The 17,507-nt window shown below is 41.8% G+C and overlaps 1 protein-coding gene across 2 annotated transcripts; it reads left to right on the forward strand.

Moving 5' to 3' along the window:
• The first annotated feature begins 250 nt into the window (after positions 1-250).
• On the forward strand, positions 251-12,157 carry LOC125966677 (multiple C2 and transmembrane domain-containing protein 2). 2 transcript variants are annotated; one of them, XM_049717060.2, is made up of 22 exons: positions 251-410; positions 2,869-3,414; positions 4,479-4,590; positions 5,583-5,725; positions 5,795-5,871; positions 6,027-6,141; positions 6,297-6,329; positions 7,221-7,376; positions 7,506-7,636; positions 7,711-7,897; positions 8,497-8,590; positions 8,658-8,760; positions 9,084-9,186; positions 9,361-9,462; positions 9,527-9,601; positions 10,139-10,258; positions 10,961-11,074; positions 11,153-11,194; positions 11,260-11,369; positions 11,447-11,556; positions 11,626-11,723; positions 11,856-12,157. In XM_049717060.2, the coding sequence occupies exons 2-22, from the start codon at positions 2,917-2,919 to the stop codon at positions 11,901-11,903; spliced, it is 2,571 nt and encodes an 856-aa protein (XP_049573017.1). In that variant the 5' UTR covers positions 251-410; positions 2,869-2,916; the 3' UTR covers positions 11,904-12,157. The 2 variants fall into 2 exon arrangements, 1 of the variants encoding a protein (XP_049573017.1); XR_007480512.2 differs by lacking the exons at positions 11,626-11,723; positions 11,856-12,157 and having other exon boundaries at positions 11,158-11,194; positions 11,447-11,484.
• The last annotated feature ends 5,350 nt before the right edge of the window (positions 12,158-17,507 follow it).

Here is a 17,507-nt window from a genome sequence, read left to right on the forward strand (position 1 = left end):
TTTTTTTTCCCTCTCGACATTTTGATGAAAACAAATCCCGCACAAGAAAACAAAAAAGAGGACTTTGAATATTATGTGAATTTTAAACTCACACAACGAGTCTCTGGGTTTAAATACAACATATTTTGTTGCCGATTTAACATTATATATATAATATATACGTGTAGTATCAGAATTTCAATGTTTTAAAAAAATCATCGAGACATTATTATTCCAATCTCCCGGGAAAGCTTTTATTTTTATATTTACCGGAAGTACTTTGTTGCCTACTATAAACTATTGTCTAATGTCGGGGCGGGGGCGCAGGTTAGAGGCTCGCAGTCGTCGAGACTCGGGATGTGTCGCAGTCGAGCAGGGAGTAGGAGTCGACTTACGTCGTGGGGAGAAGCGTCTCCGCCGTCGCCTGCAAGGTAAATAAACGTCAACATGTGTTTTGTGTACTTTAGAGTCCGACAGGGCGGTCCGTCATGCAGGTAAGTTGATTCACAAGAGATTCACCCAAACTGACGTTCGTTCGGGAAAGTTGTGCAAAAGTGAAAAACGCTTCCTGCTCCTGCTGCATACCACGGCTCTTATAGTCCCTTACCGATGCGCTGCGACATATTGCGACCGTGTGTCATGTTTAAGGCTCCATGTACTGAAGTGTATATTTTTACTTCGAACCACAAAAATAATTGTCAAGGCAAAGCAGATGGTCACAGAGAGAGGAAACAAATTAGAAATTTGATCTTTCTAGAGGGTGACTCCACCTTTCGGTTACAGACTCTCCACACTTTGCTTTTTTTTTTTTTTTTAGCTACTGGTATATCTGAAATTAGCAATGTAGCATTTTTGTCAAACACAATGTGAAACTTTTTTTTTTGTGAAAGTTCATGTGCATTTTGATTGGTTGTTACTTCTGTGATGTCATACAGGGGTGAATATTCAAATATTGATTTGCCTCAATACTACCATCCACTGATTAGTCACTCATAAAAACTGGTTGACTCTGGGACAGTTAAGATACTTTGCTTGGTGTGTGGCGGACCTTTGTCATATGCCCTATAACTAACCCCAAACTCCTGTTAACCCTAACCCTAACCCACTTAACATAACCCTAACCCAAACTCTGACCTCTAAGACTCATTCTTAATCTAAAACCCAAACCTCAAAATGTAATCCTTAAATGAACATAAACCTACTGAGCTCTTCTTAATCACTAAGAAATAAATTCAGATGTTTGTTCAGATAAAAGCTGACCACATTTTGATAATCATTTTCTGGTCGCAGTTAACTTATACAAGACCTATTTCCTGATGCATACTTTGGTCTGACGGGCGACAAGGAACGAGCTCCCCATCGTGTTCCGACACGACGCTCTCGTTGTTTAGCTCGCACGCTCGCTGACTGACAGCAAGACAAAAAAAAGAAGCAGAGGCGTTAAGATCCGGTGAAAATCACTTCTCTCGAAATACGTGATAAGAGTTTCGTTTTGTGGGTTAATGACTTGATTCATGGTTGGAAGAGGAAGTAACATGGTGTGGAAAGATTGCACGTGCGAGTGTGCTCGTGATGCAATTGCATCAAGTCAAACGGAGTCCTGGTTGATTTTCAATATATCTTATCCATTAATCAGCCTTGCAAAAAGAACACCACATTTATCCTCCAGCTGTGTTTTGTTTTCTTAGCCATCACTGTCAAGGTCATCAACATTTGTCTGGCCATGAACATTCGGTTCTTGTTTCTTTTTCATGATGTGTCCATGAAAAGTGTACTTATGGGCTGATGTGATTACGTTACGGACTGATGCTCTCGCTCAGGTTTTGCCTGCCCAGTGTTTTTTTTTTTTTTTTTCTACTGAAATTGTGTTGTTTAGCTGTGCTCCTAATCCCCATATTTGGGTCGGGCTGCAGACCTATGACGCAAGCACTTTGCTGGGTTTGATCTGCAGACGCCGTGCGGTGCACAGGTTTTGTTGCGACTCATTTTACTAGCTAGAGGCAAAGTAGGACTCGCACACATTGCCAAATGATTCTTGAATCCGACTCGGCCAACATTTCCATGATCAAGAGTAATACAATGCTCGATTGTTTTCTGCCCCGCCCCCACACGGAAAAAGAAAACCTTTCACTCTCCCTAAATTCCCTGCCACGATGACAATTCTACAGTATATTATAAAGAGACGCATAAATTTTTTATAATTACACTTCTTCATAACATTGTATTCTTATTAACATTAAAGTAAACAAATCAAAGTCAACTTACCAAAAAAGAAGAATGAAATTTAAAAAGTTAACATTGTTTTTTGTCACAGAACAGCATTTGCCTGAAATAAAGACAAAAATAAATAAAGAAAAAAATCTAATAAAACTTTACAAATTTGAAACTTTTAATTCATCTATTAATTATTAAAAATATTATTTGTCTGATAAATGATTTTTCATTGTAAATAATTGAATAATTATACATACGTGGCATTTTTTTTAACATGAATTGTATCCCGTAAATCCGTTCATAGCTTTGTGAATCATAAAAAATATTCACGTTATCCCATTTTTGCGCGGCATAGACTCTCGTGTCTGGCGTCGTGTTACCCTGGTTGCGTGTTGTGTTTTGTAAACGTGACAGCATTGTTATTGTTCCTTTTCTTGGCCTCAATCCATGGCCATTTAGCACCTTGTTCAAATTCCGGAAAGGTGAGTTTGAACAAAGTGTGATACTTTACTCATTGCGACTTGAACACCATTCATGCTATTATTTTGTCCTTTAGTGTTTTCAAGATCTACAAAAGACTCAAATACTGACAATTCTTTTAATTGTCTTCTTACACTTGTCTAAAATTAGGAACACTAACATTGTTATTGTTTTTTTTTTTTTTTTGTGCCATAGATGTTGGTGAGCATTCGCTAAAGAAAGCAGGACGGCGACAATTCCATCATGCTGCAGCACTTACGACGGAAGCTGCGGCGGGACAAGACGGGCGGGGGGACAAAAAGGTCCGCCGCCTCCCCCCCGGAACCGTCCCCCATCGACCACCGCTTCAGCTCTTCGGTGCCCGACATGCGAGACTTGAGGCGGGACATCTACGGCCCCGTTGCCTCCTCGCCCTACCTCCGCAAGAGTCTCGCGCCCTGCTACAGCAGCCCGACCTCGCCACTCGCCCATCCTGCCCGACGAGGTGGCTCAGCGATGGGAGGGGAAGAAGGAGGAGGAGGGAGTCAGCACACACTGAGGGTGCCTGCAGACTACACGGACTGGACGTCCTCTCAGGAGTCGTTCAACAGCGTGCACATGGACGAGGGATCCTCACCGTGGCAACGGCTATCGACCCGAAGTGGCGGCGGCCCCGGCGGCGGCGGAATAGAGGCTGAGGAGCTCGCCCTGCCCGAAATGATGACCGTGTACAGTCCGGACGGTGCGGACGACGGCTCGCAGGTATGTTGTGGGAGAAAAGATCTGCATGGAGAAATTAGTAGACCTGGGCAGAGTTTCTCCGGTTTTTCCAGCCTGTTATAAAGTTAAACACACATAACACAAAAGTAAGAGGCAAAGTATTGTCAAAACAAGGCCAATGTTTTGCCTGTAATTTTTATTTTTATTGTTGTGAAAGACCTAAAAAAACAAATATATATCACATGACCCGGGTGTGTTTGCTCAGGACGGGTCCCGGAACACGAGCGTTTCTTTTAACAACACAACTGAGTCTCGAGGGTTTGATTCTGCTGCCTCCAAAGTATTTTTTTTGCGTTCCACCGTAACAATCATCCCACGGCGGTTGTAAAATATCCCATCCGGCAACTTTTACTGTCAACATTCCTTCGCAGGTGTGCGTATGATTGCATGCGTGTCACGAGGATGTGGATTTACTCGTGAACTCTGCATCACCTAAAATGCTTTAGCTGTACGTGGGCACTTAATGTAGCGTACATTGAGCAGCTAGCCATTAGCAGCCCATCAGATGCTAGCTTCCACCGCTGGACCTTTCTCTGCGTCGTCTTGAGAAGTTTACCACATGGCTTTATCCATTGAGCCTTCCTTGCCTGTCTATGTTATTAGTTTAGTAGATTAACTGCACAAGTGTACTCAAATATGTACACAATGTCAACTTAGGTGAGCCCACATCCCGTGATCAAGAGTTGTGATGTAATACTTCATGCTGTTTGCAAATCAGACTCCAGTCTTTTCACCTTTGCCGCCATTGTGCATCACCTGAGCGATACGAAAGCTCGCCGTTGAGTAAATAGCTTTAGCGGCCCAGGCACAAAAGCCGAGGTATCGTCGACAAGGTGTCTCGTGTCATCGTCGCCGCCCAGCTGCTGGCGAGGACATTAAAGAACGGCTGCTCCTCTGAGCTTGGGCTCACTTGGAGTTGAGGTCCAGTTCAAAATGGGAAGCGCGGCATGTTTCGCTAGCATGTCTTGCTAGCACGTCTTTGATGTGATATAGGTGAGGAATGTTTTTACGATAATATCCGTTGTACACTGTGCGTGTGTTTTTAGTGTAACATGGAGTCCTCCAGCAACTTTGAGGGGAGCAGAGACTCTCTGAGCTCCTTCCTGCTCACCATCAACCTGAAGGAGGGACGGAATCTTGTCATCAGGGACCGCTGCGGTACGAAGACTTCAAAACGGCAAAAAAAAAAAAATTCTTATCGCATTTCCTTTTTTTCTACAATGACTCCACTCATCACGTTTCACTTCAGCTCATTTCACTAACAATAGATACTCGCCTATCTAGTAATCTTATGATAAACACGTTTTACTGTTCACTAAGTGCTCGTTTGATGTAACCGCCCCGAAAAAAAAGTCTTGTCTAAATAATGCGTACCATCAAATCTCCTTAACAAGAACTCCTCCGCTTTAGTAAATAGAACCTCTGAAAACCCAAACGCAAAACTGCAAATTTGCTAAATAGATGAGCCTTGTAACCCATCTGAGCCTCGCCCTGCTACTGTATGTTTGTTTACCGTCCGCCCAACAGTAGTCCAGGGCTCAAAGTCCAATTTTTCTTTGTTGGGGACGCCCAGAAGCCCTTTTGTGTCATTAGCCATTTTGTTATTAACACGACATTCAGGTTAATCATCAACAGGTAGTTGAAGGATGCACTGCATTTGGCTTAGCGATTTATCGATTGAAATTGCAAGTTTATAAAGAGGAGTATTAAAAAGATAAATCTGCAATGGAAGCAAAAACAAAATGCATTCGCTGTATTCACTACGCTAATTAGAACAATGTGACTTCGACTGGTAGTAAATTTACAGTGGAAACAGAACAGGAAGTTTGGCTCATCAAGCTAAAACATAATCTTGGAAGCGACTGTTGATTTTCTTGACTGGAAGTCACATGAGGCAACTTCCAGTGAATGTTGAGCAACATCTGACTTTTTATTTTTTTTAATACAAGTTGACCTTTTTTTTTTTTTTTTCACATCTATTTTAGGCTTTTGTGCTCCAGACTTTGTTTTGTTGGGGGGGAAAAAAAAAACAGTACAAAAAAAGTCAGCAATGTGCTAAATTAGTCTTCCATATTGCAAATGTGAATTTAAAAATAATTTGGTTTGTATTGATTTCATACATGATTTTATTTTTATGTCTCCATTTTCAGGCACCAGCGACCCTTACGTGAAGTTCAAGCTGGAAGGCAAGACCATCTACAAGAGCAAAGTGGTCCTCAAGAATCTCAACCCCATGTGGAATGAGAACTTTTCCATCCCCGTCCGGAACCTCAGCCAGTGGCTTTACGTTAAGGTGGGTCGCCATCATGTTCTTAAAAAAAAAAAAAAGGTCACCATGGTAACGGCGGCCGTGTCAACTCAGGTGTACGACCGTGACCTGACCACCGACGACTTCATGGGCTCGGCCAGCATCCTCCTCAGCGAACTGGACCTGGACAAGTGAGCCATGTCATTTTTTTTAAATAATATTTTTAAAAACAAATTGTCTGTGACAGTTAGGAGATGATATTTTTATTTATTTATTGAAGACTAATTTGTTAGCTTTAAAGTGATATTTAATTAATTCATTTTTTTTTTTCTTCTCGTCTGTGCAGTGTCAACGAGCTGTGTCTGCGTCTGGACGACCCCAACAGCCTCGAGGACGACATGGGCGAGATCCTGCTGGACATAAGCCTCAAGCGAAGAGATGAAGGCAGCCGCCGTGGACCAGTAGGGGTCGCTTTTGCACGCCTTGATGCTTAGCTTCTAGCTGCAGCTTTTTTTGTTGTGCATTGTCTTATAAGTGTTGCGTTGTGTTATCCACCGCTAACTAACGTGACTGTGCTTTTGTGTTCCGCACCTAACACGCATGCGCCGACCCACAGCGCTGGCCACAAATCCGAAAACGCAGTAGTCGGGTAAGCCACGCCCACACTAACAATTTGTTGTTTGTATTCAACCTGCTCAAAGGATCGCAATAGAAGATCATTACCGTTTTTATTTTCAGGGATGTTCGGTGAATGAATATTAGGTTACATTATAAGGTTAATAAATATAGGTATTATTATAAGGTTGAAATTTTAATCAATTAATGAAGACTTACAGTGTGAAGACTGAATAGTGTTTGATGTTTATGAAAACAAATTGGTTTGAAATGTTCTTTAATGTTCATAAAAACATTTGTCAGATTTATCGACCATTACATTATTTTATTTATAATTGGTTTTAAGGAGGAATTGGGCTGAATCTCTCTCAGGATGTTGTGGCTATCCAGAAATTTAGTTCAATATAAACTGTGATTTATTATTATTATATTTTTTTTTCCAGTGAAAGTGAGACCCAGAACCACAGTGAGCCTTGTTATTTTTTTTCATTTTTTTTTAGGAACAACCTGCCGTGTTTACTGTTTGATTGCGCATGCTTTTAGGAGGCTATTGAGCACACGTGCATGTCTGCATGATGCATGCCACCACAATGCGGCACTGCCTGCTTCACCCACCATGTGCCATAGATAACACTTTAGGTACATCTGCACGGTCCGGTGCCAACCATGAGGCAGACGTGGGGGATGAGAATATCATGACTTGACTGGAGTCAAATTTATTTTCAGGACTTGCTCGGGTCAAACATATGAATCATGTATTGAGAGACGGGACTTAGAGTAACGAAAGTAACTTGCGAGAGACTTGACACCGAGTTCCGACTTGCACATCTGTAATTTCCTCCCACCTCTGCCAGGAGCTCCTCAAGGAAAGCCGGCTGGATCGATTTAATTGGCACTCCGTCTCTCACAGTTGGCTTCTTTCCAGCATAGCACGAGGCTGTCTGAGTCGCTGAGGAGGAGCCAGCTGTGGACTTCGGTGGTCAAGGTGACGCTGGTGGAGGGGCAGGACATTCCCGCGGACATGCCGACCGGAGAGGTCTTTGTCCGCTTCCGGCTGGGCGAGCAGCGATACAAGAGCAAGGTGCAAATAAATAAATGACTAGATAAATAAAATAAATAAATAAATGTTTAGTAACTTTTTTTTAAATGCCAAAATAATGCAAGAAATATTAAACAACATATTTTTTTTCTTTACGTTCCCCCCATGCAGAATGTCGGCAGGGTGTCCAAGCCTCAGTGGAGAGAGAAGTTCACCTTGAACTACTTCCAGGACGGCACCAGCATTCTGGAGGCGGAAGTTTGGTCCAAAGAGGGGCGACGATCTGAGGAGTGTTTGGGAATGTGAGTCCCTGTACGCTGACTTTTTTGTATACGTCGGTTCTACTTTGATTGGATTTGATTTTTTTTTCACGCAGGTGTGAGGTGGATCTTTCTGGCGTCCCCCTAGATGAGAGGCAACACTTCACGCTGTCGTTGGACTCGGGCCGAGGACGTCTGGTTTTCCTGGTCACGATCAGCACCTGTAGCGGGGTGTCCATCTCGGATCTCTCCGTGGCGCCCCTCGACGATCAGGCCGAGCACCAGAACCAGCTGGACAACTATGTCAGTACCAGTACAACTCACTTGTGTTTCTTACCTCCACCAAGGAGTGACATCTTTGGTCTTGAACAAAAAAAAACCTGTAATAATAATTTCATCAAAAAAAACCCAAGATATCTTGGCCAAATTGTAGTCAAATGTAATTTCAAAAAAAAAAAAAAAAGATTTCTTAGTAATAGCAAGAATGTTTCTGTTCGTGTCCTTCTTTTAAAGACCGCTAGGTGGCAGCATTTGTCAGGAAAAAGCGTTAGTGAGGTGGCCAGATGCTGGCCATTATTTGCAGTACGATAATGTTATGCAAATCAAAATTTCTTTAACAAAAAACAATTCTTTATATTGGAAATTTTTCGCCCCTTCAAAAAAAAACATTTTTTTAAACAAAAATGATGATTTATTTCTTTATAATGGCAACACTTTGAAAACTTAACGTTGTAAACTGATGTTAAAAATAGCTAAAGCTCCCCTTAATCTTATTGCAAAAAATATTTATTGATTTGAAAATTAACAAAAAAAATTTAAATTAACCAATAAAAACCTAATATAATTAATACGAGACAATAATGTTGCATTTACATGAATTAGCATCATACTCGTCCTTTCAGAGCCTTCAACGGTCCCTGAAGAACATCAGCGATGTGGGCTTTCTCCAAGTCAAAGTCATCAAGGCCTGCGACCTGATGTCCGCCGATCTCAACGGTAAGCTCAAGCAAACACATTGCATGCTGGGAACTCGCTGTGAGCGTTTGTGGTTTTTGTGGCGCAGGCAAGAGCGACCCCTTCTGCGTTTTGGAACTCTGCAACGACAGGCTGCAGACGCATACCGTCTACAAGAGCCTCCAGCCTGAGTGGAAGAAAGTCTTCACCTTGTTAGTATTGCCCCAAACTTATTTCATTCATTTCAATAAATAAATAATGTCAGCTATTGATCACAAAAAGGAATTTATGTAGCTTATAATGCACACAGCAACCAAATTTGAGAATCAACGTACACAAGAATTTTGAACCTTAAAAAAATTTGCAACCTGTCGCTATATTTATACATCACGAAATATTTAAGAAAATTTGCAGTACAAAGGAATTTAGCTACTAAATAGTATGCACAATGAGAAGGTAATAATTTAAGACATTTAAACTCCAAATAATGCACATAACATGGAATTAAGGAGAAATCATTGTTGTGCGTTCCCAGTCCCGTGTGGGACGTCCACGAGGTTCTCCTGGTGACGGTTTTCGACGAGGACGGAGACAAAGCTCCGGACTTCCTGGGAAAAGTGGCCATTCCTCTGCTCTGGGTACCCAAGCCGCCTCCTCCTTCGTCACACCTTCCCCACAGCGTCGCGTCGGCATCGCGTGTCACGTCGAGACGTGATCCGACTCGACTGGCGGTCCGGTTCACGTCCCGGTCGGTCCCGCGCCCCCTCTGACCCTTTTTTTTTTGTGTGTGTGTGTATTTGTGCTGGACGCAGATCCGCAGCAAGCAGCAGATCACCTTGCCCCTGAAGAAGGAGGACTTGGGCGGCCTGAGCAAAGGAAACATCACGCTGGAGCTGGAGTTGATTTTCAACCCCGTGAGTCTCATCAAAGCTCCAACTTCCTCTGACTTTTTTTTTAATTTCAATATTTGTAATCTAGATCCGTGCCAGCATAAGAACATTCCAGCCCCGGGAGAGACAATTCATGGAAGATAATCCCAAATTTTCCAAAAAGGTATGCGACACTTGTGATGATCCGATCCGACCCCCCCCCCCCCCCCCCCCACCCCCCCGGTTCAGCAGATCCAGTCCAAGTGTTTCCTCCCCTGGTGGAAAGCAGTAAAAGCAAAAGCGGCCCCGCTGCTTTGAATTGAGCGTTAATGGCCGCCGACCGTGCCGTGTTCTGCCACATTAGTTTGATATACAGTAAGTGAGACAGGGTGCCAGAGCGGGTGCCTGACTGTCTGTACGCCCCACAAAAGCCTCATTGTTGCCACACAATACATCGCCCGCTAACGCCCAAATTGGCTTACAGTGCCTGTGACGTGCGCTGCCGCTCCTACTGCTTGTTTTCATGTTGGACAAAATCAGGTCAGATTTCCAACATGGAACCCCCCCCCTCCACCCAATCCTGCGTCGGATCCCGGATACCATAGCGCAGCTCCATGCTAATTTACTCTTTGAAGTTACGTTGAAGTTTTTGTCCCCAAAAAAATCTCGAAAAAAAACATTAAGGGACTATTTGGATGTATCGTCCAAATTTGTTTGTCAGGCTCTAGCCAGGAACGTGCAACGTGTGCGGGCGCTCTACCGGGCCATCACGTCCACCCTGCAGTATGTGAAGAGCTGCTTCCAGTGGGAGAGCTTCCAAAGGAGCCTGCTGGCCTTTGTGGTGAGTATTTGACTTTTGTACTTGAATTAATTTTTGGCAATTGCAGGCAAAATAACGGTGAATGGGAACTGAGAAGGGAGGGGCTAGGCAGTTGAGTGAGTTGATTGAGGAACAGAGCAGGAACATTGGCTTTGATTGATCCGACTTGTTTATCCTCAAGTTTCTGGAAATTTCCCAGAAATGGATCAAAAAAGTTGCGGCTCCCTTTTCCAAGCATGTTCCGGGATCCCGTGGCGACTGTCTTCTCAGAATAATGACTCCATAACGCCGCTTTTTTTTTCCGTTTTTGTAAGCCGAACGGACGTGGGCGGTCCTCGGTTGAGATTTTGACACACAGACACTGCATGGCCATCTGCTCTCATCTTCTCACTCTAAACGCCTCACCTTTTATTTGCTTCCTTCTTCCTAAATCCCTGCTTTGGCTCAGCTCCCAGGGATTACCGCTCTGGCATGCCGCGAGTTCCTCCAGCATTAAATTGGGAGATCCCGCCGGTTGTGACATTTGGTAGCTGTTTTTTTTTTTCTTTCTATTATTATTATTATTATTATTATTATCATACACACAATGTGGATTGTGTTTCATCAATGTGTGCCTTAACAAGTGAGGTTCATAATTTGCAGGAAGTAGTACTGGTTCAAACAGGAAGTGCAGTAATTGCTGCTCTCTGATTGGCTGACGGATCATCAATGACATGCCTGCAGGTGTTCCTCTTGATGGTGTGGCACTGGGAGTTCTACATGCTTCCCCTCATCCTGGTCCTGCTCATCTCATGGAACTACATACAGATCTGCTCCGGGCATGACAGTCAAGACCTGGTGAGTGTCATCTTTATTTCACATTTTTGATAAATGTATTCCTCCGCTAACGTGAATGTTGACCGCGGTTCTTCTCAGAGCAGTATGGACGTAGGTGACGAAGAGGAGGACGACGAGAAGGTAGTAAATTATAACCGCCGAATTACAACGGAGACAAGCGAGTCAATTTGTGCCGCTCACGTCAGGAATCCGAGCGCCGAGGTCTGATGGAGAAGATCCACATGGTGCAGGACATCGTCATCAGCCTTCAGACCTTCCTGGATGAGGTGGCCAACTTCGGGGAGCGGATTAAAAAGTAACCTTTTCACGAGCTCGCTTTTCATGTTTGGTCGGTTTTGTAAGAGAATTTTGTGTGTTTTTGTTGTTTTTTAGCACGTTCAACTGGTCCGAGCCCTTCCTGTCCAGCCTGGCTTTGCTACTTTTTAGCACGGCCACCGTGCTCACCTATTACATCCCCATGCGCTACATTGTCTTAATATGGGGTAAGAGCCACTCCTTATCAATTTTCTTTCCCAGGAGAGTTAGTTTTCACATTTTTTCCTGAATTCTAGGCATCAATAAATTCACCAAGCGATTGCGCAACCCTTTCGCCATCGACAACAACGAGGTGCTGGACTTCCTGAGCAGGGTACCTTCAGATGTACAGAAGGTAAGATGGAGTGTTTTGGTTGATGCAAACAGTTTCATGTCCAGCTTCATGTTAGTTCTTATCAAATCACGGCCGGGTGGTTACATGACAATGAAACAAAGATATTCTTCTTTGTGTTGATGTCGTTTCAAGGTGCAGTACAGCGAGCACAAAAACGTTAAGAAAAAGAAGACAACGTAAACCGAACAAGACTGAGGACTCGCCCACTTTTTTCCTGTAAGGACTTTGCATTCGCTCTTTTTTTTAATGAACTTTTTACTTTTCAATACTTTTGAGAACCGAAACCACACAACAACAAAGGACAGACTTGTTTACTTTTTATTTCATTTACTGCAATTCATGTTTTTATGTATTATATATAAAGATACACCTCTAAAAAAAATATTTATTATTGCCTGGCATTACAACGGCAATAAATTTAGACTTACACAAAATGAAGTGTCTTTTCTCTGCCCCTCCCTGAAAATGAAATTTTTTAATAATTGTGAGTAAAATACACACATAGTGCCATCCACTATTTCATCACTTTGTGTTTGCCACACATGACCTTCACAAGGTCACGCACGTGTTTACGTGACAGAAGGCGTGACGATGTCGTCGACCCTCACACCTCAGCGTCTCGTTAGCGTCAGTGTCGCTGCTGAATATTAATGAGCTGCCTTCCAGGAAGCGGCGAGGTCGCGTCACTTGGACACCCGTAGCGCGAGACTTTACTTTAATGAAGATGTGAATACGTACCAGCTGCACATTAGCAAGTCAAATCGCACCTTCATATGACACCAACATGGCCGTCGTGGTTGCGTCTCAGAGGACTTGTTCAACCTCATTAGCAACATCAATTACTACACAGCAACGAAAAAAAATGAAATTTTGTAAAATCACAAGGAAATTGTAATTTTAAACTCACAAAGTAATGTTATGACAATTTATAATGCTACAAAGTAGGAATATGAAGATAAGAAATCATGACTCCGCATTGATCACACGTGCTGGTTCTAATGAGCAGGTTTGGGGGTCCCGGCATCCCTCCGGGGGAGGTCTCACTGGAGGGACGTCAGGGCGGCCATGACGGTGACATCAAACGTTGCGATTCAGGGGAGCCCGAGGCGACTGCTGTGATTGACACCCATCGTCAACTCTGGGTGGCCTTTTAGTGTCAGTGATGTCTGTCTGCGTTTTGTGCCTCCAGAAAAAATTGCTACCTAATATATCGGTTTTGTGTAGTCTTGCTTGTGGATGATATATTTCATTAGTATACTAGTTTGTTGCGTACGCATTTTCTGTTTTAGTGTTCGCCTAATTGTGCGTCTTGTGTGTTGTTGTGTGTGATGTGAAAGCCATTTGGGATAAAAGATGAAGAAGGCCATCCTGCGGGCAGGCCTTGACCCGTCCCCCATTCACGGTTGTCTAATTGCCGCAGAGGACGTGTGAGTTGGGGGGTCTCCGTTCCCGTATTCCTGATCCCCTTTTCTGGAGCAGCGTGAAAGGCCTTTGATCTCCTCCCCAATTGGCTTTTTTCTCCCTGCTGTCATCATCTCGGCGGCCATCTTGAGATGGCCGCCTTCTTTTCACCGTGGCTTTTCTTGGGTGGCGGAGGTCAGCGGCGGGACGGGGTCTCCGGCAAAAAGGGCCTTTCTTTTCTTTTCCGACGCTGAGGCTCGTCCAATTCCCAGAAGAAGAAGAAGACGACAGACAAAGACATCCCTCTTGTCATCCCTGGAGATGAGACGTCACTCGCTCGGCCTATCCTGAGGGAGGCCGGACCCCGAGGTCACCGTTGACGGCTAGCAGACAGCACAACACCCCCGATACGCCTTTTATATCCCCCCACCCCCGTGATGCTGTTGCTTTGGAACAACACTCGGAATTCTAATAGAGGACAACGTTCCTCATGAGAAGATTCTGGGGAGAAGGGGAGAAAAAGAATGGAAACCTTAATTTTTTTTTTTTTTTTTAAATGCTGAATGTTTATTCCACCCTCAATGTTTAATATGTTGTTGTTGCTTGTGTTTTATGTGTTTAACTTGGCTTCAGAGGTGATGACACTTACTTAATGTGTTGATGTGTGTGCGTGTGTGTGTTTGGCCTTTTGTCTGGCACAATTACCTTCCGCATTAGCCGACTTATTGTCAGCACTCATCAATTACACATCGGTGGTAACGAGATCTGATGGTGGGAGATGCAATGTTGGCACAACTCAGCTCGACTTTAATTTAAATGCAAATGCAACGGAAGTATGTCAATGTAAAGCTGGTGTTTCAAAAAAAGGGATTCAAACTCAGGTTAGGGATTTAAAGTCAGGTTTAAAATTAGTCTTGTAAATTAAAGTTAGTGTAAAATGAAGGCTTCAAAATAAGGGGTTTAAAGTAAGGTTTGAAACTAGGTGGGTTTTTTTCAAGTACAGTCAATTTATTCAGGTTAACGGGTGACGTCACAAGAGTTTATTCCCATGTGGTAATGAAGTGTCGGGTGTTTCTGCGGTTCATAGTGCCATTGTGCTCCTGTCATGAAGGCGGATGAAGCTATCAGCCGCTCCGTGATTTCAATGGGACATGGAATTTACACCATTCGCGGCTCTCAAAGCGGCCTTGACATATGCAAAAGTGTTCCCGTTCGTTTGTAACCTTGAATTTGATGAAGAAACTGTTGGGATTTGAAGAGAAAAAAAAATCCAAAAAAAAAAAAATCGTTGAACGCACAGATGTAGTAGCTTCAGTGCATTTCACTCTCCTGCTTATATAAGCGATTACACTTGCTCTTACGTAATATGCCCGAATACAGACAGACGTCTCGCTTGGCACGCGAGCAAATCACGGATACACACAAATACGCGCATGCACACGTGTGCGCATGTGCACACACGTTTCAATCTTCCATTGTAGTTTTGTCTTTGGTAAGCACTATTTTTATTTTTTTATGACTTTATTTATTTTATTTTTTTTAATTTTTGTATTTTTGTATTTTCTATTTTTTTTATTTTATTGTTTTTATTTTTTAATTTTTTAATTTTTTAATTTTTTTATTTTTATTTTTTTATTTTTTTATTATTTTTTTTTTTATTTTTTATTTTTTTATTTTTATTTATTTACACAGAAATGTGACTTCAACCGTAAATTCAATCAAAAGTAATTTGCATTCATTCAATATAAGTTTTAAAAGTTATAGACACATTTAAAAATGTAACTATAAATTAAGTTAGATTTTTAAAATCAATGAAATGTATTAATCAAACATGATTTATATTGTAACTGTTTATTCATGGCAATTTAAATCGAGATTGAATTACATTTAAAAACTACATTCAATGTAAAAAAAAAAAAAGTTTAAATGAAGTTACAGTTTCAAACGACACTTTGCAAAGAGAAGCTAAAACTAAATAATACTTGAAAAGAAATAAAGCATGAATAATCCCGCATTCAATGCAAAATAGAGGGATTTGATGAATGGATAGAAATAGTACTGCACCCCCTCAAAAAAAAGAAAAAAAAATGAAGGCGCTGCTCTCTCTCCCCGGCGCCTGCCCGGTGCGTACAATTTTTCATTCCGAGCAGTTAACCACCAGGAATTCCACACGTCCGATCGCCACGGGGTTACGGAGAAGCTCAACAGGTCAACAAATCAAAGTTCACAGCACACAAACAATATGGCAACGGCCTCAGTGTCATTGTTGTCCAAAAAGAAACATGCAAACGTAAGGGTTAGGTTTAGCAACAAAATGAATAAATAAACAAAATAAACAGCACCATTTCTATAAAATTGAACAATGTTGCTGATGTAGAAGAAGAAAACGCATGCATCTTGTATCTCCATTTAAAATTCAATAACAATTTTATTAAATTCAAAACACAAAGAAAACATTTTGAGTTAACCCTAAAATTATATTAAAAGATTAAAAGATCGAGTCCTTGCATTATTTTGTGTATGCGTGGATTTTTTTGTACAGATAAGATTGACGCTCTTCTCTCCAATCTTCTTATTTTTCATTCATTCATTCATTCATTCATTCATTCATTCATTCATTCATTCATTCATTCATTCAAAACGCTTATCCTCAATAAGGTTAAGAGAAAAAAAAAAACGAAAACTCTGGTTTATCAAGCATCTGTAAAAATTGTTAACGTTACTTTCAAAACAGATAAAACAATTGTTTTAATTTCTTTGATAATTGTGCATAAAAAGATTTAATCTGATTGGTTGACAGGAAATAGACCTGCGCGAGCCGCTTCCTTCCTTTTGAAAAAGCAGCGACACTCTGGGGAGTCGCTGAAGATGTGGGGTTCCACTTAGTGTGTGCTCGTGAGTGAACAGTTCGTTCAAAAAAACGAGTATTTTCAGTGAACGAGCGTGAACGAATCACTTCTCGTTCTTTTTTCAGTTCATATAGCTTTAACCAGTAGGTGTCGGTAATGCGCATTAAAGCTGGTGCCACCTCGCCGTAAAACAAAACGAAGAAGAAGGAGTCCATGAGTGATTGATTTTCATTTTCAGTTCATCACGAGAACAGATCAGTGAGGGAACAAATCCTGACTGTCCCGTTCGCGAACGAGATAATGGGTGAACTGCCTTCCTGTGCATCAACGGATCAGTCAGTGAACGTGTTGCGTGGCTTGGCGTGAACTTTAAGCCAGAATGTCGATTTACGATTTGCCAAGGAAAGAAAGCACTCAGTAAAACACCACTTCTTTTATACACGTTTTCTCCAAGCTAACGGCTAACTTTATTGCATGACGGGATGCGCCGTTATGCAACAACGGGGAGATTATGCTTCTGTTTGGGTCATCTTGATTTTATAACACTTATAGTAGTTTTAAAATAACGTGTATGCATATATACGCCTAAATATTGTTATCCAATATATCTACTACATTTCCACATTAGATTGCTGGTTTGAAATTTACTTTTAACATGATGATGATGATTATTTTAATAAACATTAAAACCTGTTAAAACTTGTCTGGTGTTTTATTCCTTGTTTTTATTTTTTTGGACATGAAAACAAATAGTAGTTTTAAAATAACGTGTATGCATATATACGCCTAAATATTGTTATCCAATATATCTACTGCAATTTCACATTAGATTGCTGGTTTGAAATGTACTTTTAACATGATGATGATGATGATGATTATTATTTTAATAAACATTAAAACCTGTTAAGACTTGTCTTGTGTTTTATTCCTTGTTTTTATTTTTTTGGGCATGAAAACAAAAATCAGACATTTGGTTAACTGCTTTATATGACAATATGTGTAATATGTGTTGGTGTCCCCCAAAATAAAGAGCAAGTAGTCAAATACACATTCTTGACACGTACAAAAATAATGAATAAAGTTATTAGGGTCTGTGACATCACAGATCAACCAGCCAATCAGGAAAACATGTTGGAATGCGGCCCCAAGGACTAGAGCTTGACACCTGTGACCTTTGACCTTGATATATCCCTAATAAAGTGGCCTGTTATTAGGTACACTTGAAAATGGCGGTGTACCTAATGGAGTGTCCGTGTGATTACCTCGTTAAGTGCACCTGCGGGAAAACTTTTAGCTCCTTTTGAACGTGAAAGAAGCTAAAAGTTTTCCCGCAGGTGCGCTTAACGAGGGTCACTTGGAAAACATGTTGGAACGCGGCCCGAGCACTAGAGCTTGACACCTGTGACCTTTGACCATGATATTTCCCTAATAAAGTGGCCTGTTATTAGGTACACTTGAAAATGGCGGTGTACCTAATGGAGTGTCCGTGTGATTCCCTCGTTAAGAGCAGGTGCGTGAAAACTTTGAGCTCTTT

The sequence above is a fragment of the Syngnathus scovelli genome, chromosome 4, assembly GCF_024217435.2.
Source record: "Syngnathus scovelli strain Florida chromosome 4, RoL_Ssco_1.2, whole genome shotgun sequence".
NCBI classification, from domain to species: Eukaryota; Metazoa; Chordata; class Actinopteri; order Syngnathiformes; family Syngnathidae; genus Syngnathus; species Syngnathus scovelli.

Coding starts and splice junctions, on each gene's coding strand:
- LOC125966677 (XM_049717060.2), top strand. CDS start 2,917: ATGCTGCAGCACTTACGACGGAAGCTGCGGCGGGACAAGACGGGCGGG. Junction 4,591..5,582: donor TGTCATCAGGGACCGCTGCG/GTACGAAGACTT, acceptor CTCCATTTTCAG/GCACCAGCGACCCTTACGTG. Junction 10,259..10,960: donor GGAGCCTGCTGGCCTTTGTG/GTGAGTATTTGA, acceptor ACATGCCTGCAG/GTGTTCCTCTTGATGGTGTG.